At 39.9% G+C, this 26,847-nt stretch overlaps 1 protein-coding gene across 2 annotated transcripts; it reads right to left on the reverse strand.

Moving 5' to 3' along the window:
• Nucleotides 1-8,493: 8,493 nt before the first annotated feature.
• LOC149229204 (flavonoid 3'-monooxygenase CYP75B137-like) lies at nucleotides 8,494-10,569 on the reverse strand. 2 transcript variants are annotated; one of them, XM_089378524.1, is made up of 3 exons: nucleotides 10,349-10,569; nucleotides 9,480-10,276; nucleotides 8,494-9,363 (listed from the first exon to the last, which is right to left on the reverse strand). In XM_089378524.1, the coding sequence occupies exons 1-3, from the start codon at nucleotides 10,413-10,415 to the stop codon at nucleotides 8,743-8,745; spliced, it is 1,485 nt and encodes a 494-aa protein (XP_089234650.1). In that variant the 5' UTR covers nucleotides 10,416-10,569; the 3' UTR covers nucleotides 8,494-8,742. The 2 variants fall into 2 exon arrangements, with proteins under 2 accessions (XP_089234650.1, XP_089234649.1); XM_089378523.1 differs by having other exon boundaries at nucleotides 9,480-10,567.
• Nucleotides 10,570-26,847: the final 16,278 nt, after the last annotated feature.

Here is a 26,847-nt window from a genome sequence, read left to right on the forward strand (position 1 = left end):
AGAAATACTTCCCACACAGAGAGGTGAAGAAAGTAACTTTGCCAAGGTATTGTTCAGGCTCACTGGCAGTGGAGCAATACTTGTGTTCCTGAGGTGACTCCGTTGGGGTAATGTCTAGGCTTGCTGGCAACGGAGCAACACCAGAGACGAAACTAAAACAATGAAAATATATGTTACTTGTGTATCAATATACCCATCAACCCCAGTCAAAATAACTCATATTAACTTGGATTGGTATGTGTGCTACTGATAGAGAGAATGGTTGGAACTGCATCTCTAACTCAAGCTAGTGAAGGAGCCATGACAATTGAAGAATCGAACAATACTTCTCAAAGAGTTAGACTCACTTTACACGAGACAAGTTCCATACAGAGAGTTGGACTTATACCAGTGTGTCCCCAATGTTTTAGCGACTACAAGCACCCTCCAAAATTCTTCCTATGCTTCATTATAGAGCCCCCCTCCTAAATATCGACAACTCATCTCGCACTGATCCAAGTACTTATGCTATGATTGAGATTCATCCTTTGCATAATGGATTGTGTTTTCTTACATGGTTTACTACCTAACCCACAAGTCGATCTCTTGACTTAGTTTTCCCCCAGTTCTAGGATTTTCTTAGTGAATTGCACAATACTTGAGGGTAACCATCCTTGCCCTTGGGAATTGTGCAGTCCAAGCTGACAGTGATCCTTCAGATCCAAAATTGCACAGAGCAAGTTGACATACAACCTTCAGCTGGGAAAATGAGGAGATCATGAGAGGTATCCATGAGCTGCTCAGCCCAAAAGCTACGCAATAGCTTCTTTCTCAGAAGTTTCTCAGTGCATGAGCTAGTGGATTGTCGAGTCCTTCCCAGAACTGTGAAATCTCTTTGGGAAATGCATGGAAGATTTTCCCAATAAATTAAAAAGAGAAAAGACGAAAATGAATCCCTAGAATATAGGGATCTATTTTTAGCAGCCCGGAGGAGACACTTGAGTTATTTTGGAAACTATTGCCGTGTCGCTTTTTCCTTGATTTTTGGCCTCCATGTCATAAACCCTAAATCAACAAAATATGTTTAGTTGACACTTCCATAGCTCATTTTCACATTCGATCTTGGAGCTCTGGGATTCTCGACGAGATGAAGGAACCTTCGGTGTGATCATTGTTGCTTTTCTAGGTAAGTCTTGCTTTTCTAGTCTTTTGCTACTTTTATATCGCTTTTGTTTCTTAAACTTGTGAGAGTTTTTTTTAACTTATTCTGTTGAATGAACACTAGTGTTTTGAATTTTTTTTAGCTTGTAGAAGTGTTTTTTTAAGTTTTTCTTTTCCTTTCCCAAGTGTCGCATGCATTACCGAGTTTTTCACTAACAATCGTCGTTGCAGTGACTCTCTCCACATGCTTCATTTTCCATTAGTTTGATTGATTCCTGCACTTGTTTCACTTGCATGCATTGTCACTCAGTCATATTTTCACTCAACATCACACCATATTTCATATATTTTCAATTTCACACTCCCCTTGGGAAGATCTCGACTTCCTTGGCCCAGATCTCATTTTCCCAACATGCACTGTGCATTTTAGGAGATCAAGGCTTTGACCTTAGCTTTTGGAATTGAGCAGAGATTGCCTAGGCCTAGCTCCAACTCTGAACTATGTAGTTTCAGGAGCCAACCCCAAGCCCTGGCCACTGATACTGCACAATGCGCAGTCTCCCCTGTCCTATGCCTGATTGAACTGTACATTACATAGTTCCAGTCAGCAAGACCACCCCACTAATTGTTGGGACTACGCAATGCATAGTTCCAACAGGGATCTCCTCACCTTTATGAACTAGGATTGTGAAATACCTCCCAGCATTACCTTGGTTTTTTTCTTGGTTTGTTCTTGAAGTTGCTTTTGGTTTTAAGCTAACAATTGCATGCCATGAGTATCCTCTCTATATCCAGGTACAACAATTGTTGAGCATATCTCTAGCAGTTACAATTAACATGGCCTCCAAGAGAGCTGCAACAAAGGATACTGTCAAGAGTAGTAATGGGGAAGGAATTGAGCAGGTGCTAGTGAACTTGCAAGTTTTTTCAGACACTCAGTTGTTCATTGAGAAAGGCATGAAGTTGACATGGAAACAAATCAACAATACTTTTGCAGAGGAATTCAAGGAAGACTTAGATGATCGACATTTTTATATCAGTATCCAAAAATCAGGCTTATACGAGGTTGCATGAAGGTACCCCACCTTCCCATGTGCGGACATCATCCACTGGATTATCTCACACATAGATCTAGAGACAATGACGTTGTGCAGTGCTAGCGGGATAGAGCTTGTCACCTTTAGGGCACGAAACTGTCAGCAAATGTATCACTTACTTCATTCGGTCAACCGCATGGACACACTTTTCTATGCCACCCATATCTTTGTGAACATCACAGATATTTTCAGGTGTTGGGTGAAATATCCGTCAAATTTCAGAAAAACACCCAATCATGTTTACAAGACTCAGTCTCTCAGGAAGGCATTCCAATTCTTGATCATCTTTGCATGTTGATTATACAATCAAGAGAGTATGAATACCTTTCTTGAAGGTTGGGTGGTTGTGTTGGACTAGTTGGTGAATGATGGAAGTCCATTCAACTAGTCGGACTTGTTATCTCTTCAGTTGAAAGTCCATGTGACTAACTCCCGGAATCTGCCCAAGCATGAGCAAGCGCAATTCAACATGTCCACATACTTACTTGATGCAATCTATTCCCAACATCCTTTTCTTGGCATGAGCTGGACATGGACATCGAAATAGATTTCCATCAACATCTATTGCAAGCTTATTTCTGACTGCAGCTGCTGAGGAGTTATGGTGAGGCTAACTGACCATTTAATTATCTCGTTGTACAAGTTGATCTTCGCGAAGGATCTTCCTTGCATGTCCCAAGAGGCAATGGAGGCAATACATGACATTACAAATTGGTATGCCTCACTAGTGGAACCCTCATTAGGATGTTTGGCACACAGAAGCCTCTACATGTTCTACCAAGGTATGCCATGAAAAGTTGGTCATGTAAGAGGTCTCACATCACATCTCCACAGGGTTATCAACAAGTTTGTATAGGAGGAAGAAGGCACCATGGCCCTCTCTTCCTTTGCAGATTCAATTGTATGATATTATGAGCTTGAAGGATGTAGAAGTTGAAGCTAAGGAAATACTGAAGTCTGAGTTCGACACTAAAGACTTTAATTTGTATGATGCCCACTCATTTTTAAGAACCATTGTGTGAAGATGCACTATTCATTGATCCGTGGGACATTTCATTGGAACGAGGAGGACCCTTGGAGGTACTTCTACAAAAAGTCCAAACTCCATAAGCTGATAAGTATAGCCACATCTTAGAGAGCTGCTCTATAGGCAGAAACCACACAGGAAGGAACAACAACAACAGAAATAAGAAACAAGCCAATGCACGACACGGGAAAGAGGAAATTTTTTTAAAACCCAGAGGTAGAGAAAAGCTACAAGTAAGAGTAAATCCTATCTTGGAGAAAGAAACTTTGGCAATAGAGGAAAAAAGAGAGTAGAGCGAAGGAAGAGAGAAAAGCAAAGGTTGGAGGAAGCAAAACAAAAGTTGCAGGAAACAAAGAAGAAGTTGAAAGAAGAGAAAGAGCTGAGAAGGAGAGAGAGGGAAGAGAAGTAGAAACATGAGGAACAAGAAAGGAAAAGTACAATGATAGAGAAAACACCAACCATACAGGTTGAGGAGTCAGAACAATTGATAGCTAAAGAAGAGGGTGAAAAAATGTAGGATCGATAGGTTTCTGAGCAGATTGAGCACCCGATTGAAGTGACAGATATGGAGTTGGGGTAGGAGCCACAGGATCAAGACACTGACCTCATGCCAAAACCACCCGAGGTCACCTCTCAGTCTTAACCACCTCCATTGTCAAAACCAGTCCTAAGTGAGCAAGGAGAGGTTATTCTCCTTGATGATGATCCAGTGATGGATGTGTAAAATTTATCATTTGACGAGTTACAAAATAAGATTGTACAGGCACAGATAAAGAACTTTCTGGATGATCATGCATCACCTGCATTCATGAAGGAAAGGGTGATAGTGCCAAATGTCAGAAAGCATGTAGTTTCCCTTGTCAATGCCACCTTCCCTTAGGAAAAAGCCACGAACTCAAATATGGAGTTCATGTTAGTCAAAAATGAACAAATGGAAAAGAACTTGCAAGAAGTCATGCTAGAGGCACAATAGTACAAAGAGAAGAGCACAGTTTCCACAATGGCAGAGATGAGGAACTCGATAATTGTTGAAGTATCAACACCTGAGACTACCATGTGGAAGCTATATGATGGATTCATCATCGTGCATAAAGCCATTGTCCATGTGCATGGATTACACTAGCAGATAAAAGAGCTTTTTTCACAATCTCAAGAACATAAATGCTACCATTGCCCATGTGCAAGAGTGGATAATGGAGTACAAAGGGGCCCTGCTTCACTTGCCAAAGATGATGAAGCCTCAAACAGAGCTGGAGAAAGAAAAGGTTTGGATTTTGATCTAGAAATATTAGAAACTCACCCCATTTGTTAACAGCATACAGGCCTCATATGCACGATTGTACAAGAGTTTGGATGTCATGGGGAGAACCCACATGATCCTACCAATCGGTTCCCTCACTCAACCTAAAAATAATAACCAAGTCGTGATAGAGATCGACATGTACATGGAGTAGCTAAGGTGAGAGGCTACCAGGTATGACTTGTAGTTGAGTGCACAAAACATGTAGAAGTACATTGGTAGTCCCGACATGGTCAACACCATGTTTGACATGCTTCAGGATGAGTTTGATACATGTTCCAAGACCATATACCCAAATGCTATGGAGGCAAGAGTCCGCTACCAAGAGAACACCATTAAGAAGTTTGGGGACATCATCACACAGTACCAAGCTTGGCATCAGTACATGACCGAGCAACATCAAGTGGAGGTTGCCAAGGTGGTCTTTCCCCAAACTTTAGAGTCATAGTGGTTTGCCTTGTTAGGATGTCTCTAGCCTATTTTGTATCACACGGGTTATTGTGGAAAATGTAATATTATTTGTCAATATGTTGTAAGTGAAATTCCTAGTATCATTAGTGGAATGTGAACAATCACTATGTAATGTAATGAGTTATGTGTAAAGGAGATGAAGATTCATGAGGGTAGTCAAAGAGTCACAAAGGGGAATGTCGAGGGTGACCCCACCCTTTGTTATAAATAGAACCTCATAACTCATAGAAAGGGTTTTTGGGAGCCAAGTTTTTGGCTAGGCTCAGGCTAAGAAAAGGCTTGGGAGTATTTTGATGAGCCTTGAGTTCTCCACAACTTAAAGCGAGTACAATTCTTTTTAGGAGCAGGTGTCCTTGAATGTAATTTTCCACTACTAGGGTTGGTGGATGTCAATGGTGTATGTATGTTTGGAACTTTCACTTATAATAATAAAAGAGCCAACATGCTTTCATGCATATGTTGTTGTTGTAGTTGGATTATTCTGGTTTCTTAAGAAATGTATGTTGTTTAACTTATGCATTTTCTTATGAACTACTTTGTATGCAATTGTATGATCTTATTGAATGCGCATTGTTTGATTAACCTATAACTTTAAGTTGTGGACTATTTCGAATTTTAGCTCAAGATGTCATTCCGCTCATGTGTTCATTTCAAGTTGTGTAGTATTACAAGCTTCTAAGGGGCACACTTCCTTTTCCCCTGATGTGTTAGAACCCCCATACATCACACTTGACTTGCCGCAAGGTCACACACTTGCTTCCACCCAAAGTCATCATACTTATCTCTGCGTGCTACCACGGTCAAGGCACTACATTACCACCCACTGCTGGGACTCCTACTCCAAATGGTCTGAGGTCTAGGTGGGACTTCATACCAAGTAGATCCCCTTGAATGTTCATGGGTCCAGTACTGTCAACATGATGGTAGCCAAATGCTCCACTATGTGAGATGACTTGGGGTGGGAGTGTCCCATAGGACCTTCCCCATAGTCACTGATAGGACGTGAGAGTGTCCCATAGGACCTTCCTCATTATCATTGGATTTCAAGGGGTATCATTGGCTCCCCGCTGGTAGAGACTGCTAGGTAGTAACATTGGCTTCCCTACTAGCATTGATTCTGGGTGGTAGAAGTGGCTCCCCAATGGATAGAGGGTGGTAGCTTGGGCTCCCCTTCGATGTCAAATTCTTTTTCTTTTAGATTCAAAAGTTTTCAACATATGAGAAGAGATGAAAAAAGATAAGTATGGATGAGTAAATATGAGAAGATATAAGAAGATATGAGTAGGGATGATCAAAGATGAGAAAAGATGAGCGAAGATGACTAAAGAAAAATTTGCTGATAAGATATTTGTGGTGGGACATATGTTGCAATCAGTAATTTCTCGCTAGCTGAGAAAGAGTGTTAATTTGGTAGCTCGGGGACAAATTCCCTCATTTGGATAATCTTCCTCATCAAGAAAGACCCCTCCTAACGCTTGGAAGAAATTAATTTGGTTAATGAAAAATATAATTTTATTATGGAAACTCACTTGTGCAGAAAAGGAAAAGTCAGCTCTAAACATAAATTGGACACCCTTGGATGGCTATTCAAGTTGAGTGACCCTCGTTTGGATATTATAATCAAGCATCCTTCTTTTCTCTTCTTTATTTTTGGCTCGCACAAGTATGAAATTGGTTCATGGTGAATTTGTTCACACAAGTTTGAAACTTCATGGTTCAAGTTCGCACATTTGGATTAGGGTTTTTCGTTCAAAGCCACAGGGTCTCCACATGCATACAAGCCTCTCCGTGCAGCGAGAATGCTTCAGTTTCGCACATGACCGTTAGCTTGGTGTGGCCGAGACTTAGCGTTTTTTAACAGTTAATAAAAAATTGTGATAGTTGACCAAAAATGTTGTCAGTTGACTACAAGCTTCTCTATCATGATTTTTATTAGTATCATTGTTCAGTTCATCTCTGGGATATTGTTTGGTTGGTTTTGTTGGATAGTCTTATGAATGAATAATTCGATTATTGTACTCTCTCTTTATTGAAAATTTTATGACAATCTAATAAGAAGAAGAATTTTAAAGGGTTTTCCTCCTTGTAGGGTTTTTGCCTAGTCTCCGACCAATCCTAGTGTCTCTATGTGTGGATGATTTTCTTTTATTGTTCCTTTCTGTTTTTTTGCATTGGTGATGATATTGTTCTTTCTACATAATTGCATATGATATAATTATGATATAATGATGTGAGGTGAATTCAATGTGTAAATGATGAAATGCAATTATCTAAAGCAAAGAACAATATAGGCCTATTAAGAAAAAATTAACATATTGTGAGGAAAGCTTGCAATTCCTCCACTTGTTGGCACACACTATCTAGCTAATCATTTTCTCTGTGTTTGTCACCTATTTTCCATCATTGTCTCCAATAGCATTGTGAATGTACTAGCTAATTGGTTGAATATCAAAAGCAAAATAGCAACATTTTCTTCGATTCTGTCTAACTGAACCTGTATTGGTTTTTATTTTTGAAAATTGCAGGTAGTGAGGAAAAGTAAAGTATGACTATTTAAATGCCCTTTAGAGTGACAAAGACTTCCTCAATTTCATCAACAAAACTCTCAATTGAAAGGCACAGTAACCCAGGGGTCAAACAACGGAACCAACTATCATTACCATAAACACTTCAATAATCTTCCACTCCTTAATATGTTAGATATATAGTATTATGACTATTCACAGTCAACAGAGGATACACACCCATAATGATTACAATCACCCCTTAATTAAAGCTTGATATTAAAAATATAATTCTAAAAAAACCCTCAACCACTTTGGGCTTACACAACTTAATTTTATAATGCAAAGATTTTTCACAATGATTATGACAAATGTGTAACAAATCAATGTTGGCCCACTCTGCGTCACCTTTACAAACTGTAATTACTCCATTCCACCTCCAAAAAATGTCTAAGATTGAGTGCTCAAAAGAGATATTTTCCCTAAGAAGCTTGTCCCAAAAACTGCTCGAGATACTTATAATGACATAACAATGGATCACTACAAAATTGAAATAAACCTCTATGAGACAACAATAATCACCCATCAATTGAGGCCTTAATGAAAGATACCTCATATGAGACAAATTACTAATTCTTCCACCTCTAATACTTTTTATAGATAATAATAATAAAATTGAAATAAACCTATATAAGACAACAATAATCACCCATCAATTCAGACTTTAATGGAAGATACCTCATATGAAACAAATTACTAATTTTTCCATCTCTAATACTTTTTATAGTTAATAATAATATAATAATGTATGTATAAATTTTTAAATATCCATATTTATATTTGACCGTCATTTAATTTACATAACTAAATTAAATTTTAATTCTTTTAACACCTATTTAATCTATATAAATTTTAACATTAATAATATGATTGTTTTTTTTATTGGAATGTAGAAAGTCTCGAAGGCAAAGATTTTATTTTCCTCCCATCAAAAACAAAGACGTGATGAGGTACGTTCCCTGACACAAAAGTGTACAGTCCAAAACATGACCACTCACGGACGAAAATACATCCATGGTGGTGCCAACGGTTAGTGAGAATATCACCTAAAACGCAGAATCGACGACCAAGATTAACCAGTAAACCAAATTATAAAACTGATAACAAGTTTAACATCGCGATTATTCTAATAAAGACATTCACTCAATAGAGTTGTCGAGGGAGGCGTGGCTTAATCGCGGCCTTCAATGGAGACTCTTTTGACAGCGTAACGGCACGCGCTTCACTCATGTCCACCCCTTCATCTCCGTTTGGAATGCTCCAATCGAAACTATGCAACAGTTTCCCCACGGTGAACTTGAGCATGCGCATGGCAACCCACATGCCCGGGCAGGTCCTCCTCCCATACCCAAATGGCATATATGTGAAATCATGCCCAGTCACATCTGGGCTAGAACAATTCATAAACCTTTCCGGCTCGAATTCCAGGGGGCGTTCCCACACAGCGGGGTCTCTGTGAATAGCCCACACGTTGACAAAAAGCTGAGTGTTCGCCGGCACATGAAACCCTCCAACTGTGCACGCCGACTTCGCCATGTGAGGAAGGAGCAGAGGCCCTGCGGGATAAAGCCGAAGAGTCTCTTTCACGATAGCCTCCAAATATTTCAAGTTGGGGAGATCAGACTCCTCTAACACTCTCTCTCTTCCAGCTACGGCGTCCAGCTCTTCTTGCGCCCTCTTCAGCACCTCCGGGCGTTGCAGCAGCGATGAAATTGCCCATTCAATTGTGTTGCTCGTCGTATCCACTGCTCCGAGTAGCATGCTCTGCAAAATAAGAGACATCTCATTTACATTCTTGCCAAAAACATTCCCAATTTGACAGAAGGAAAAACAAGCCCCCATAATGGCCTTTTGAGATCGAAGGGAAAAGAGACACATACCATAATGGTTCCCTTGACGATGGTATCGTCGCCGCAGAAATCTTGGGCTTTATCCGCTAAATGTACAAGCGCATCCATTAGAGTCTCACTAGTCTCCTCCTCCATACAAAGACGGTACTTATCTATCACTCTCTGCAGAATCTCATCCCTCCGCCTGCTATACTTCTTCATTGCCCTCTCGCAGCCCTGGAGATCCAGCCATCTGAGGAAGGGAATATAATCCCCCACATTAAATGCTCCCAATAACTGGAAATGGGTGTGGATCATCCCCTTCAGCTCTTCCATGTCTTCCGCGCCGCTGGCCATGTAGCTTTTGTCCGGTAACATTGATCGTACAATAATAGCAAATATAAGATCAATCATCATCGATCTCACGTCTACAACAGCCGACGCCTCGTCTTTAATTCCTATCTCGAACAGGGCACTCACTAACTTGGACACCTCCTCCCTTCGAATGTTTTGAGACGACTCCACCCTCGAAGTGGATAAAACCTGCGATGTGCAAACCCTACGAAGGTTTTTACACCGTCGGTCATATGGATTCAGACCCAGCAACGTGCAATCGTATCCCAAATGCTCTGTTCCCGAGAAACGTGGCCTCGAGGCGAAGTTCATGTCGTGGGTAGTGAGGCATTCCCTGGCTAACTCCGAGGAGGTCACTACCAAGACGTTACAAGAGCCGAGTCGGAGGAGAATGATGTGGCCATAGCGCCGAGCAAGATCGTACAGCGTCTGATGAAGAGGTCGATTCGCGTCCAGCTGATGGATGTGCCCAATAATTGGCCAGGCCGGAGGCCCTGGAGGCATGCGCACACGGTTATGAAATAACAACCGTTTAGCATAGGGAATTATTAGGAGGAGAATGATACCTGCAAAGACAAACTCGGCGATGGCCTCCAATGGACCTCCTTCAATTAACCTGGATATTATCTCCATTCGAACGACAGACTGATCACATAAGGAAGAGAATATGGATGGATGATAGAAATTTCAGAGTGACGGATAACAAATAGAATAGATAAGGGCAAGATAAGATAGCAAAAGCCAGCTAATAGCCACAGTTTGATTTAAAATTCAAAGCTGAAAGTCTGCTGTACTGTTCATGTCAGAAAAAGTGGGAGTTTGGTGACCCTTACGAGCTTATCTCGATCGTATATTTCGGATATGATATTGAATGGATAAGGATCAATAACAATGTCAATTTGTATGATATGTATAGAATCTGCACTCCAGATAAAAATGTTATAAAATTATATGATTACTAGAAGTGGTAAAAAACTCTGGTATACCCTCATTTTCCAAAATAGCTAAGTAACGAGTAATGACATTTTACATATGATAATTCGAATGTACTAAATAACCGCAATAAGTCAAAATGCAATATTCAAGAGCAGCCAACGGTGAAATTTTACATATGACAGGTTTTTTGAATGTGCGAAAAAAAGGTTCGCCGCCCATGTTTCAACACTGTTGTGACAATAAATTAAAATATTATCTTTCTTCAACGCTATCAAATCGTGGATTTGTCGGTTTCGCGTATTAGATTTCAGTCCAATTAGAAAATCAGATTAATTCCTATTGAGCCGTGACACCTTTCGCCGTAAAGGTTAGAAAATCAAAATCATTCACGGAGGAGAAAATGGCCCGTGAGACATTTGGCTATCAAATTCCGGCGCTGGTTCTGTATTGTGGTCCAATAAGCGCACGGCACAACGAAACCTATCTAGAAGGCAAGTGCATGCGGAAACCGCTTTTCCAGATTTATTCAGCATACATCTTTACAGGTTCAAGCATGTTTTGTTTTTATAAACAAATCGGTACTGTTTAGTTGAAAAAAGAGTTGGAATTTGGGTCAGATTCCTACCTACTTTTTCATTTTCCATCTTTATATTAAATTCAGAAATCCACAATGCTGATAGCTTCATTTTTATGACATCTTTTACCGATGACACTAAATGAATGCTGGGCAAAAGACTCCTTCGGAGCTAACAACAAAATAAACTTGCAAAACATCAAAAATTTCAGGAGGGAACAAAATTATCTGCATTGTCCATTCAGAGGTCCTCCGGATGACTATATTTTCTTCCATCTTTGTTTCCTGCTACAGTAAAATCCGCGGTTTTTCCTGTTTAACTAGATCTTTGATACGTTGGTATTTGTTGGGTTCTCCCATCCCTTTTTATTCGATGAAATTATTTTCATTTGACTTTGGTGGTGTTAGACTTACCATTTCTTCTTTTGACACTTTCTTGCTCCTTGTGTATTTTAGCATATCTTAAATTTGTGGTTGATTGTCAAATTCTCAAATTTGTGGTTGATTGCCCAATTTTTTATTGGAGTTGTCTTTAGTGCGATTTTTTGGAGTTTTTTATTGCCATAGGAAGGTTTTGTGGTGAAATCTTGATTTGTGTTATTTAAACTAGTTTTTTAACTGTATATATGGATTCAACACCATGAAAAACCCCTAGGGCACTTCTATTGTGCAGGGGTCACCCATCAAATTTGTGATTTCAATGAATTCTTGCAAGGTTTTAGAGAAATTAGACCGGAAAAATCCACAGAAAAAGCTTCCAAAAAGTCCCACTAAAGACAACTTGTTTTTTATTTAGCTCTGCCTCGGGCTTCTCTTTCCTTCTTTTCCGAGGGTCTACTAGTTTTTTGGGGGTTTTCAGTTGATGACTTGTTGAGTCACTATCCATACATGTTTTATCTTTTTCTTTTCTTGTCCTTTCCTGGATTCCATCTTTGGATTCTTTTGCATTGGAAATATTTTTTCTCCCTCTGGTCCTTGCGTTTCCAAAGAGAATTTGTTCATCAGTCTATGAGAGAGTTTTCCCCTTCTCTGATCATCGGTTCTCCTGTTTGCTCCAAAGAAGGGATTTCCCCCTCTTCTTTCTCTGGGATTTCCTCCCCTCTATCCATTGTTTCTCATATTTTCTTTGGATCTCCTTGTTCAAGCTCTTCTTGTGACTTTAGAACTTGGAATGGGTTTGTGGAGGAGGTTTTTTTTCTAATTTGTTTTGGAGGATTGTTATTAGAGGTTGTCTTCCCTTGATTTCTTCCCCTTAATTGGGTTTGTCATTTCTCTTCTGCAGTAGGAATATGTCCCTCATCTATATCCTTCGTTGTTATTTCTTGCAATCTTGAGCAAAATGCCCATATTCGTTATAGATTCAACACTTAAACTGTAGTTGTTCATAGTTCAAGACTTGCAAGTGACTATATTCCCCTTGAATGAGTTTGATATAGTCCTTTTTCTAAGTCTATCTTGAGAAATATTTTTGCACGGGCAAATTGATTGCCTTTTGGCTTAGCTCGATCCAAATATCTACCCACACCATTCCCTATTTCCCTTAGGCAATCATCCTCCAACACGAGAGAGGAAGTCGTGATTGGTAACCCAGAATGACACAACATTTGAAATGTCCTCATAAGGTTCAAAATCTAAATCTAAGGACCACTAGTTGAAATAGGTTCCCCTCGATCAAAAAAAAGTAAAGACCATTCCTAGAAATCACATCTAGATCCTCTTTGAATTATAAAAGAAAGGTAAAGAATACATTGCCACAAGCATAAAGGCTAACCCTTCTTTTCATCATTGGCTTCTACGTTTTCTAATCTAAATGGAGAGATCCATAGGTTTGCGTGAAAACCACACGTATTAAATTAGGTAGCTAGGGAGAAATTCCCTAATAAATAAATATTATCCGACAAAATCTATATTAGTCAAAGATGATTGGTCAAGAGAATTATTTGGAGAAAACAATTATAAGAATATAATTTGTCAAATTCGAAATTAAAAGAGTTTCCCGCCAATCCAAAGGTTGGTTTCGCAAGTAATGGGCCTTCACCATATTGTATAAATAAAGGTCTTTTTGATCAAGCATAACAAATAATGGCATAAAATTCTTTGAGGTCTTTACTTATTATTTCTGTCGTTAGTGGCACATATTTTTCTGATGGTTCGTTGAACATTGGTTCATTGATTCTCGCTCTGAATTGTCATCGATCTGAATTGGCTATTTCTCTTGGTAATATTGTCTTGTCATCGCATTAAAGTGTTCGCATGGCATCGCATTATAGTCCTCGCACCGTATTATTATTACAATCTTGATTGGCATTATAGTATTTCATATAGTCTCGATGGTCTCAGTTCAGCATATTTCATATTGGAATTACTGTGATTGTAAGTTGGCATTCTCAGCGTTATATCACTTGATATATGTATCCTATACTATGTATGGGTTCGTTACTATGTATCCTCTGCAATGATTGGCCTTGGCTCTATGATCTCTCAGCTATATGCAATGTATTGATCCTGTGCAATGTGTATGACTTCGACCTACTATTTTATAGGCTACACTCCTCTAAGATGGATATGGCATCAACATACAATTTATATGTTGTGGTTCTGAGCGATATTGTTGGCATCAAAACACCATTATATACAACATCCTTATGTACAATTCTTTGCGTTGACATTGTCATAGTTATGTCAGCCATCAATTCCATATATATTCCACTACAAGATGCTACACGCTCCAGCTCTGACATCGATACTCTGTATGGCATCGTTATCACTCCATATATATATTTATAGCATCTCTTTTCACTTTTGGCATGACAGTAATGACCGAGGTCTCTTTCATGTCTGAGACTCCTCAGGGCCCTTATATATTGTGTCTAAGCGTTGTATAGTATCATATATATATAGGTTGCAGAGTTGTATGATATCATATATGTTGCAGAACTGTAAATGGCATCATTGACATCTCAATTAACTGTAATGGCATTGGCATATAAGACATCACAAAACGACAATGGCCAGGGAAAATAATATTGGTATTGGCATTTAGATTTAGCTCCATCATATATAGAACCCTTGTCAACTGTAACCCTAATTATGAGTGGGAATCAATGCCTTATTGCTGATTCATTTTTATATGAGTGTATCTCATAAAATCTAATAGAAGAAGAAGAATTGATTGTGGGTTTTTCCCCTTGTGGGGTTTTTCCCCGGGCACTGACCAAATTCCAGTGTCTATTTGTGTGCATGTTTTTCTTCCATTGGTCCTTTTACTATTCTGCTACATTGTTGATGATGTTGTTATTTCGATATAATTAGTATTTTTGTTAAGTTGTGATGGGGTGAATGCAATATGTAAATGATGAAAGGTTAGTAAATACAATTATCAAAGCATAGATCAATACAGCCCTAAGTAAAATCGACATGGTATTAGATTTTGGCTAGAAGAAAAGTCAATTAGATCACCCCCTTTAAGAAACCTATGGTGAAGAAGTGAAGATATTTGAGACGTAAAGAATGCTAGGGGTTGAAGAAAACCCTAGGCACCCTTGCTAAGAGGAGTTAATGTTTGATAGATAACATGAGCATAGGGTTTAAGAGAATCCCCTGAAGTATTCATGAAAGAAGCCCCTGGATATGATCTACACTAATATGTATGAAGATCGATTTCAAATTGGTTTGTGGAAATCTGAAATTGTAGGGTTTGAGCTCGCACATGTGAAGAAAATCATTTTTCATATGGCTGCAGGGTTGGAACTCAAAATTTTCAGTTGTAGCCGCACACTTGATAGGGTGCTCTGTGAAGCTGCAAAGCTTCAACCACATGCATGGTCACTAGATCTATGTGAATATGACCTACGGTTTTGTTTACAATTGATTGTTAATGTTGACCATTGTCTGCAGGATTGGAAACCCTAACCTAGATTTGATTTCTCTATTGGGCTTATCCCTTGGATATTGTTTGGTTTGTGTCGCTCGATAGTCCCTTGAAAATTTAGTGAAACCCTAAATGGGCTACTCTTTGTTGGGCCTAGTTGCTCATAAATACAATTGAAAATATTGGAGTAGACATCAATATGTGGATGATAGATAATAATGATTCTTCAAGGATGGTCGAAGGAAGAGTTGATCACCTTTCGTTAAAGATAAATATCTTCAAGATTCATGTTCCTTCTTAATGAAGTACTCTTGTGTAGATGTATTGTTTTGACCGTGTCTTATCTTTCTATTGATGGTGCTAGACCCACTAACATGTCAAGGGATCTCCCGGTAATAAGTACCAAGTAGACCTCAGATGGTTTGGTGTAGGAGTCCCAGCAATGGGTCGTACAGTAATGCCTTGACCGCGATTTCGCACAAAGGCATGTAAGATGTCCCTGTTGGTAGCAAGGGTTGACAACTACAGTAAGTCGAGGAAGGTGAATGAGAGGTTCTAACACGGGAAGAGTGGGATGAGTGTGCCCCTTGGAAACCTGTAATAGTACGCAGCTTGGAAGGGAACACACGAGAAAAGATGCATCACAAGCTGGAAAGCAAGTTAGCAAGCAATCCAAAGTGATGGTTAAACCAACAATACATTTCAGAAAGATTCATCCATTCTTATACAAAATAGTTCATACATGCATGCGTAAGCAAGCAAACACATATATCATTTAGGGTAAACAAGATAGCTGGAATATAATACAACATATGCATGAAATGTGCTGGCTCTATTATATTAAGAAGTGTAAGTTCCAATCATAAAATACATCCATGTCCAACCACTAGTTCCGATAACGAGACGTTACACCCACAACCGCTTGCTCCTCCAAAGAGATATAATAGCTCTGCAGAGTGAAGAAGCCAAGGCGTGTTACAATATTGTCCAAGATTTCTCTAAGATACTCTTATCAAAGCTTGGCTGACCAAAAGCCTTTACAATGAGTGACCCTTGACATTCCCCTTTATGACAGTTCATCTACCCTCATGCATCTTCATCTACTCTATGAGTGTTACATCCAACTATCAACACTTGAACTTACGCTTGACAAGGCGTTACATTACAATGCACATGTACCCATGTGAGACAAAATGGCTTGAGAAAGCCATGCAGACATCACTACGACTCTGACAATTGTTGGAAGACCAACTCTTTGACATCCTCACAGTGGTCGACAATAGCGAAGTGATCCCAAGATTGATAGTCTGTGAGTGTCCGTATACTCCAAGGTGACATATTTCTCGAACCTAACTCTTGCCTCCATAGCCTCAGGGTACACTGCTCTGGTTCCTTTGCCCAACTCATCTGATAGCATGTGCATCATTGTCTTCAGCGCGGCCAGACCATCAACCTACTTGGGTATGGTGTTTGCACTGATCAACAAGTCTGGGTTGGTGGCTATGCGCATCAACTCGTCAAATTATGAGTCAAGCTTTAGTTGAACCTGTGCCTTTTTCTTTGCCTAGGTGAGAGTCCCAATAGATGGGATGGCATGTGCGTGCACAACAACATCCATACTCTTGAATACACATCCACGGGAAACCTGTAGACTAGTGATGAGGTGCGAGAGCTCTTCATAGTTGCGGATCTAACTTCGGATGCATGCCCTTAGCTCGACCGCTCTAGGCTTCATCATCTTAGGCATGTGAAGCAGGGCTCCCTTTTATCTCATCGTCCATGTTTGCATGTAATCAATAGAAGCATGCACGCTTGACAAGATACATGCTCTCCTAACACATCGTTGCTGCCATCTGTTGAGACAAACCACTGCCTTATGCACGGTACCAAACTTGGAATACAATGACCACATGACTGTGTCAAGGGACAATACTTCATCCAGTATTGCCTTCTTCAATTCTACTTAGGCGGATGCTATAACCAATTCTCCTCCCTGCTTGGCCATCTATAGCTGCTTCATCATTAGCTTGTTCTCAGCTATCAGAAAGCGAACACTCGAGCTAGTGGCTTCCGCATATGCTCTCGTAGCATTGGCCAATGCTGTTGGATGTTTGTGCATGACAGACACGATCACTCATTCCTCAAATTGCGCAGGATATGTATGATCTTCCGGAGCTGACACTCTGTGAGATTGCACAACTCTATGTTGAGACTCGTTGAATGCGATGTTGTGCATTTCTCCTTCCAGCTGATCTCCAAGGATCTCAGTGTCTCCTTGGTAGCTTGGGACTTGCTCATCTTCTAGATGCGACGAAGTTGGTGGGTCGACCTCTTGGTGGTGAGGCATGAGGTCGATGTCTTTCTCTAACTCCTGCCGCTCCATATCCGTATCAATTTGTTCAAGTGCTCACTCTATCTCCTGAGTGAAGTCCTGCATCCTGTGATGGTTCACCCTATTTGGCTGATGCCATCTGTTCCAATGAGTCCACTACCGGTACAGACGCTGTTTCATCCATCTGCACAAATTGTGCCCACTATTTTACCTGTTCTTGTTGTGCTTCCTTCTCCTGTCTCCGTAGCTCTTATTCCTTCCGGAATTGCTCCTTCAGCTCATGTAACTCCTTCTCTATTTCCTCTATTCTCTATTTCCCTCTCTTCCTTTGCACGTTTCTTTGTTGTGTTGTTGCCTCTTTTCCTCTATAGCCATAACTGCTTTCCCCACAAGTGGATCTTCTCGGAACTTGCAACTTTGCTCTTCCTCCATGCGGTCGGCAATATTCCTCTTGCCCTTGTCGCGTGCTGGTATGTTCACCTCTGCTACTGCTACTGCTTCTAGTGCTCTCGGGATGGTGCTTCACGTTGCTTCGCTAACCATTCCACAACGAAGCTGACTAGTTCATTGAGTCTGGAGGAGTTGTAAAAATATCTCCACGGGTCCTCCTCTACCCAATGACATGCCTTGTGGATCTAGTTGAACTATACTCTTGCGCAGTGATATTTCACAAGACAATGGGAGTCATATGGATTCAGTTCATTGAGTCTGGAGGAGTTGTAAAAATATCTCCAAGGGTCCTCCTCTGCCCAATGACATGCCCCGTGGATCTAGTTGAACTATACTCTTGCGCAGTGATCTTTCACAAGACAATGTGAGTCATACAGATTGTAAGTTTGGAGGTTGAATGGATACTTCTTCATTCGTTCTTCTTCTTTGACATCTCCATGCTTGAAACTATGAATCTCGTATAACCCAATGCACAGCTGAAGAGCGGGCCAAGGTGCCTTCTTCTTTCGATGCAGCCTAGCTGTCAATCCTATCGAGATGTGATATGCTACTTCCCATGACGAGTATGTCTAAGGCAAACTTTGGTAGAATATGCAGAGGCCTCTGCACGTTGTACATTTGCATGAAGGTGTCGAACGGTGAGGCATATTAATCAACTATGTCTATCAGTTCCTCCATTGTTTCCTTCGATATGCAGGGTGGATCTTGTTTGAATATCATCTTGTAAACTGGGGTGACAAAATGATCGGACAGTCGTGTGATAACTCCTATGAAGCTGCACTTGGACAACATTTTACAATAAGGGTTCATAGCAGTCTCCACCGGTGTCCATGCCCACTTCAAATCTGGGAACTCCTGTCAGGCACAGATTGCATCCAAGATGTAGGCGGACATGTAGATCTCTTCTTGCATACGTCGAGCCCTTGTTACGTATTCCTTCAGCTGATGAGCCAAAATGTCAGACCAGTTGCATACTTTTTCTTCTCTGGTAGTTGGTCCAACGCGATCACCCAACTCTATGGGATGGTTTCCGTGCCTTTTTGGCCATACAGTCGACATGAAAAGATGACCAAGCATTGATACGCCTTCTGCAGTATCTCTGTCTTGTTGATCTAGTTGGGTGTCATCCTAAATTTAGCCGACTCCTTTACCTAGTTCTTAAAATGTCTTTGGAGTTGGCATTACTGCTGGGTATGCTGAAGGGAGTATCCATGATGATCACGGGCTTCAACATCTGATACATCTCATCATAATCTTGTGCCCTGAAGGTAGAAATCTCCATTCTGCTGACACTGCTCAAAGTCATTGTCTCGGGATCGGTGTGCGAGATGATCCAATGTATCATGCCCGCACATGGAAACACGGGGTATCTGCATGCAATCCGGTACAAGCCGGACTTGTGAATGTTCTCACATACTTGGTGGGCTTTGAGGTCTTCCCCAAAAGTGCCTGCAAATGCATCATTGACCTCTTGCCATTTCAGTGTGATGTCCTTGTCTACAATCAATTTGGTATCTTCATAGATTGGTAGACTTGTAGACACTCAGTCAGTTGCTTCTCCAGTTGCACTTTGTCAGTGTCCTCTGATCCTGCTGTCTTGGAGGCCATTGATCTTGAACTGCTAAGAGGTAGATGAACACCCGCTAGATCTAGAGACAAAGTGACACGCATGGCAAGAAATCCTGTGAGCGAAAACTAAAGAAAACTTGAGGAGTGACATGCAACATACCAGGGGATGCAAATATTCTGCAATTTATTCTGGGAGGCTGGCTGACTGGCTACCAAAAATGCACAAAAGGAAGTCTGGGCTATATAGGGAGGTTGGCTCACTGCTGGATTTGTGCAATGCACAATCCAGGCTGGCCTGCTGGCTACTGGAATTGCGTAATGCTCAATTTTAGCTGGTGGTGATTGCAGGTCCAGCGACTGCGTTGCACAATTTTCTGGGCCAGTAGTCACTGTCCCTCAAAATTGCACAATGCAGGACTAGAGGACAGCTCCTGGGCAGAAATGCACATTTCCTGAGAGGAAGACAAAGCCTTCCTTCTCATGATTACACAAGGCTGCCCAGACCCGTCGACGGGCAATTGAAAGCTAATGTGATTGTGGATGCATGAAGATAATGAGTGTAAGTAGGAGTAAATGATCTTGCATGCAAATAGTGAATGAAATATTAATAAAACGGAACAACATGCATGTGGTTGAAGCGAGTCGTTGAATCGACGACTGTTCATGAAAAACAGTTTCATGCATGCGATAGGAGTGAGATGCTAACGAAAATTGAAATGGTGCTAGTATAGGCTAGTATGCATGTACATGACAACAAGCGTTTACAAAAATCAATCAAACAACACTCACACAAGCGAAAACACAAAAAGTGATAGAAATGCTGCAAAAGACAAGTTAAGGCCACTTGAATAGCTGAGATGGATGTGTCGAAGAGTCTTGGATGTGTTATGGGATGTGAAGAAATGAGCTCTGAAGTGTCAAATAAATAAGTTTGAAGCTCATGATGTGCATGCCACAAATCTAGGAAAAAGGGACACTTAGAAGGAAGATTCTAAAATGATCTTTGCATGTAACCTCCAACTGCTAAAAATAGCTCCCTAAAATCTAGGGATGCTTTCTGCATGTTGCTTTTTCTATTCCAAGAAAAAGTGGCCCATTCATGCAAGTAAAGTTTTCTCGGTCCCGGGTGGAACCAGTCAACTCAACTGCACATGCAACAATATGATCATCTGGGAGGAAAAAATGTACATTTTTGGGAGGGAGCTGGGTTGACTACCTAAAAGATTTGTGCAATTTTTGGGTAGAGCAGTTGACTGCTGCTGAGGATTGCACAATTCTTGGGCTAAGTAGCCCTTCTGGGAGGGATTATGCAATTTTATCTGTGAAGCTTGACTGGCAGATTTGTGCAATTCTGGAGCCGAGTGGGTTGCTAGACATAATTGTGCAATTTCTGGAGGGAAGGCTAGTTTCCCTCCAGAATTATGCAATTTCTTGAGGGAGCTGCTCAACCTACAGCTAGACCAAGTTTGAATAATCAACCTGTGATGGGAATGCAACGAGCTTTGATGGAGAGGTTGTCATTCTGCAAGAAAATCACTAAATCTTGTGTACTTGATGAAGCAAGACATGTTGCTGTGAAAGGTTGGTAGGGAGGCTCCAAAATGAAGCTAAGAAAAACATTTCGAGGTTGGTTGTAGCCACTACAAACTTTCCTACATGAATATTTGAGTATTTGAATATTGATGATGATGATGATGATGATTAACATCCACTAAGACCAATGTGTTTTACCAGACCTTAAGAAGAAGAAGAAGAATCTAATTGTAATTCTTTAGAATCTTATTTTTATGCTCAAAAAGAAGGGAAAGAACCACACCAAGATCACTATAGTTGGGCTAACTTAACAAGTCAAGAAGATTGGAAGAGTGAAAAATGTTAGGGAAATGAGAGCGGATGTGAGTAAGGGCCAAAAATCTAGAAGAATGTGATTTTCATCATCCACCCTCTTAGTATTGAAAATATGACAAATTCTATCATCCTCTTATTAAAATCCTATCATCCCAGGGACTCTTGGGAGTAAACCACTTCCCGGTTTCACTTCGAAGCCCATGAGAGTTAGTTCTAATCTTAGCAATGTTCATATTTCTCTTCGAGCTAGTCAAAACGTAAAGATAATTTTGGTTCTCAAGGATGTGTGGCATCCTTATGTCACCTACGGTTGAGGTGAAGGTGGGGCTTTTGACTAAAGTTAGAAGAAATTTTAGGAAGCCTCTTCAATTCCATGTTGTAAGGCTTCTTCTTATACATTAGATACTTAAACATAGCCCTACTTTCAATAGGGTAGAGGCCAACTTGAATCAGAAGGATAGGATAGGGGGTATTTCCCTTGATCTTGAGATTGTAGGTTATGAATTGCTTTTGAATCATCTCAATATTTCTCCATGAATCTCTGTATATACTACAACTCCATACTTCACAACTATATAGGACAACAGGGGTGACGAGGGTCTCAAATATGAACCCTTTTTTACTCCAATTACATAAATTGGCAACCTTACAATTGTTTTCAAGCTCATAATAATATTTCTAGCCTATAAATATAGACATTGGCAACCTTACTAACTTCCTACTGAAGATGTAATAAGAAAATCCTTCTTGAGGATCATCTAAAAAGCCTGTGCAGGGATAAAAAAGGAAGTTAGAGTAGATATGCAAGTTGACAAAGCATCTAAGGTGCTACAATTTCCAATGGCAAACACTTGCTACACATGGTTGAAGGTATATGAATATCACAAGGTATGTATAATATATATTGTTTCATGGCAAATTGAGCCTATGGTATGATAAGAATATCACCCTCATGGATGATTCATATATCCCACTCACATGCATGTGAAAGTAAGTTTGATTTCTAGTACATGTGATATAGATTTCTGGTACATGTGATATATTGGTACACCTTATAGTAACAATTAAAATGATCTCCTTGATATATGGCATTTGGATAACTGTCATATGATTTTGTAAACTAAGGCCAAAAACATTGACTTTGATATGCATTAACTTGATACTATTGTCAATGCTTGTAATAAGTATGGTAGACCAGATGGAAACAGTGTGGTTTAAGATTGATTTACTGACTATTTTCTTGTTGATATTCATAAGGTTTTGATAATTGTATCTTCTATAATGACTTAACATCATAGTTGATATGAACTTAAATAAGAATGCAACAAATTGCAGATATAACCATAAATATAGATATGCATCAGAAATAACACTTCATTTCATTAATATCAAATAGTGAAATATGCTTACAAACAAAATGGAAACAGCTCAAGCAATGGTAACTTATCTATGAGAAGAGATGTGGCAGCTACATGCCTCTTAACTGTGTTACAATGAGGCTCATGGGCCTATTTATTATTGAAAAACATGAGAAAGCCCTATCTCCAAGAGATGTAACACGAATAATTTATGGGCCCCGTTGGGGTTAGTTTGGAAGCCAACTTCCCATGGCCATAACTTGGTCATATTATCTCCGTTTGGTGTGTATGATACCTTGTTGGAAATGTCTCTCCGAGCACTAAAATATTTGTTGTAGGCCCTTGCATCTAGTTACAGGCCTGCAACAGACCTCAAAAAAATGTTGTTAAAGGGCTCAAAACTACTTCGGAAGTTCATGACTTGAAAAACTACTAAAAATAGTAAATGTTGAAATAAACAAAGAAACAAGTGAAACCAACTCGATGTCTAAGTGAGTCACCACCAATATCCACCTGGACCATTCCTCCCCACTTAGGAAGAAATGGTCCCCATTGCGTGCAGAGCCTCCATGAGGTGAGGAAAGTTCTGTTGAACCTGGGCCCTGTTGAGCCACTTGCCTTGGTCCAAGAGTTGGCCAGATTTGACAACCCCATACAGTTGGATCTTTTGCTAATGAGTGTTCTTCACTTGTGTGTCCATAATTCGATTAGTTGTGGCTTGTTCCATGCAGTCTGGGTTTAACTTTGTTGGTGTGAGTTGTTCTGCAATGTCTCACGTGTCCAGTGATAGTGGGAAGTATGGACGAAGGTGGTCCACATTGAACACTCGGTGCATGCCAAAGAATGGGGGAATGCTGAGCCAAAAATGATTGTCTCCCATAGCCTTGGTAATGGTGTAGGACCATATCAGAGTGGTCTAAGCTTCCAAAAGGCATTCTTTCTGCAAATGCAAGCAAACTTTGTCACCCACCTAAAACTTGTGTGGCACCCGATGTTGATCATGTCGCTGCCTGTACTTGGAATTTGACTTCTCTAAGATGTTGTGAACCTGCTGGTTGATGTGTTGGATGCATTCAATAAATCGAGTCTCTTTATCAACCTCAAGAAATACATGTGTGGATTATGTCTGTATATTTGTGTGACGCATGACAACATCAATCAGACACAATGGCTGAGATTCTAGACCAAGTTGAAAGGGATTGCAACGGAGAGCTCTATTATAATTGTGTTGCACATATGGAAAACTCTCAGCCTAGGTTCAAGTATTCTTGGAGTTGTACATGTGGTGTATGTGCACTATCATCCTATTGATGACTTTCATTTGGCCATCAGTCCGAGAATGGAAGGTAGTCAACATGGTGAGCTTGGTGTCCAACAATGTCTAGAAGCTTGACAAGAATGTGCTCAGGAACCTGCTATCCCGATCTAATATAATGGTATGCAGGATCCCAAAATGTACCCATACACATTCAAATAAGAGTTTGGCAGTGTCCTCTAAGGTGATACTCTTCCTGCAGGTCACCCACATAACCATATTAGAAAATATGTCCATGACCACAAATACATAGTCATTACCATGCATGGTAGAAGGGATTCCAGAAATATAGCCAATGGAGATGGATTCCCACGACTGGCTGGGAGAAGGGAGAGGAGTGTACAAGCCTTTCTTCTATATGGTTGGCTTGGCGATGGCACAGGTAGTGTAGGACCCGATATATTTCCCAACATCTAGTTAGTGTTTGGGCCAAGAAAAGTACTTCTGTAGTACCACCACTATTTTCTCCACACCAAAGTGTCCTGCAACCTGAGTGTAGTGCGCCTCCTAAATCAGCTTGGCACACTTGCTTGAAGGAACACAAAGGTGGCCCACATAACATAATAATGCATCCTGGAGGTGGAAATTAGGAATTTTCTTTCAATATACTAGCATCTAGTATGTGGAGGCGAACTCTGGATCATTTTTGTATAGCTGATTACATCCAGAGGTCTCATGACCACAAGAGTTAAGAATAGTAGTAGTGCTGCAACTGGGGGCTGACTGAGGAAGTTTGCAACATGATTGGTGCTACCCTTGTTGTATTTAATTTTGAAGTGGAATTGTTGTAGATATGTAGACCACTTTTGATGGCGATCATTCTGCAACTTCCCCTGTGTATTATAGAAATATTTTCAGAAAAAATCACATCATAAAAATTTTGTCGACGCATTTTGAACCAACGAGTGTGGTTCATCGTCAGGACAAGTTGAAGAATCAGATCATGGCTACATGTTAAATAGGGATAGCAGATCTTCCAACGGCTAGGTTTGACTAGAAAATGACTATAAAGACTAGACTGGACAAATGACTATAATTGACCATGAAAGAGCTAGATTTGACTAGCCAATTATTTAATTATAATAATATTACTAGATAAATAGTTATTCAATGTATTAGTGTTTAATACCAATATATTTTATAATGTTTTGAATGTCATGAAAGTCTAGAATGCTAAATACGAATATCATTTTAATAAATTTTGGTTGGTATTGTGTGTTATTTTAAGTAAAATGTTAACCATATTTGAGTTAAAAAATAATAAATTTGGGGACTATAATAATGAGTAAAATTTTAACATATATTAATAGATCTAGGGATTGTAACTATTAGTAGTAGTATGAAATTTAATATTATCCTTAATAATAATATTAAATATTATTAAATTATATTATTATTATTATTATTATATTATAATAATAGTATTATTCTTATTATTAATGGTTTGTGTAACTTATTAATATAAATTTATTAGTTAAGCTATCTAAAGTGAACTTAAACTTACTATTTAAATCTAAATAATTATCTTATAATAGATAATTTTAACCCATTCAGTTAGTCATGACAAGGACTATCTCATAAATATAAGGAAAAGAAAATGAGGGAGATTTCCAAAGAGGACCAAAAACTCAAATAAGAATTAAGGAGAAAGAAAACAGATTAGTTAGAAGCTTCACTATAGGATAATTAGGGGAAAATAAAAATAAAAATTAGTTCAAGTTATTAGTAGGGGGGGGTGCAGGTAGGGTAAGAAACGACTAGGAAGAGAGGGCAGGGATCCAGCAACTACTAATCTTCCAACCGTCATCTCTATTGAGATTGCTTGGCCTTTTTTCAATCTCAATGGCTTCCCTAAATTTTCGGTGATGAAACTGCGCAACCTTAGCAATAACCCGAGCCTCCTCAATACAAACATGATGTTTAGTCTTCTCCGCATGCTCCGCTAGTGCGGAAGACTTGGTTCTCCCATGTTTTAGGTTTGTTGCATGCTCATTAATCCTTTCATTAATAGAGCATCCAGTCTCATCAATGTAGGGGGTCCCACAGGAACAAGGAATAATATAGACACCCTTCATGTCCTTATCGTGGACAAGATCCTTCACCGATCGGAGGGAATTACGAATGTTGTTAAGGGGTCTAAAGGCCGAGGGAATATTATGCTTCTTAAGAATCCTAGCAATCTTATCAGTGGTCCCTTGGATAAAAGGTAGATGGACCCCTGGGACTCAATCTTTAGGTTCCTTTCTAACCACTGAATTCTTGTAGGCTTTAAGGAAAGCCTTCTGACCAAGGTGTCTACTATAACCATTCTCAACAAAGACATTAAGGAGATGGGATTTCTCTTTATCGAAGCTCTTTTCATCAAAGATTCTCAGGGCACGAGTAGCGAGGGTGTTGAGAATGCCCAACTTTCGAGCAGGGAAATGATGGGAACTGGCATGAAGATACTACTCAGTATGTGTTTTATTCTGAAATGCTTGGTGGGAGAGGGAACCATCAATATTCTTCGGAATAAGAATATCAGGGAAAGGGAGGCAACCATCAAATTCTTGTTCCATGGTGAACTCAATGGTGGAGGATTGATTGTTGAGATGCTTGAAGAAGAGATCCAACTCCTCTTGGCCATGAGATCAGATGAAATTAGTGTCATCTACAAATATTTTCCAGAGCTTGGGTAGGAGATGGGCTGAGGCCAAAGCCTTGGATTCAAAATCTTCCATAAAAATATTAGCAACAATAGGGGACAGGGGTGAGCCCATGGCAACACCATAGGTCTGCTCAAAGAACTCGCCCTTGAAACTAAAAAAAGTTG

The sequence above is a fragment of the Pinus tabuliformis genome, chromosome J (genome assembly GCF_031772625.1).
Source record: "Pinus tabuliformis cultivar Carrire ecotype Pingquan chromosome J, CPIR1, whole genome shotgun sequence".
Lineage (NCBI taxonomy): Eukaryota > Viridiplantae > Streptophyta > Pinopsida > Pinales > Pinaceae > Pinus > Pinus tabuliformis.

Coding starts and splice junctions, on each gene's coding strand:
- LOC149229204 (XM_089378523.1), bottom strand. CDS start 10,415: ATGGAGATAATATCCAGGTTAATTGAAGGAGGTCCATTGGAGGCCATC. Junction 9,364..9,479: donor TCGTCAAGGGAACCATTATG/GTATGTGTCTCT, acceptor CTTATTTTGCAG/AGCATGCTACTCGGAGCAGT.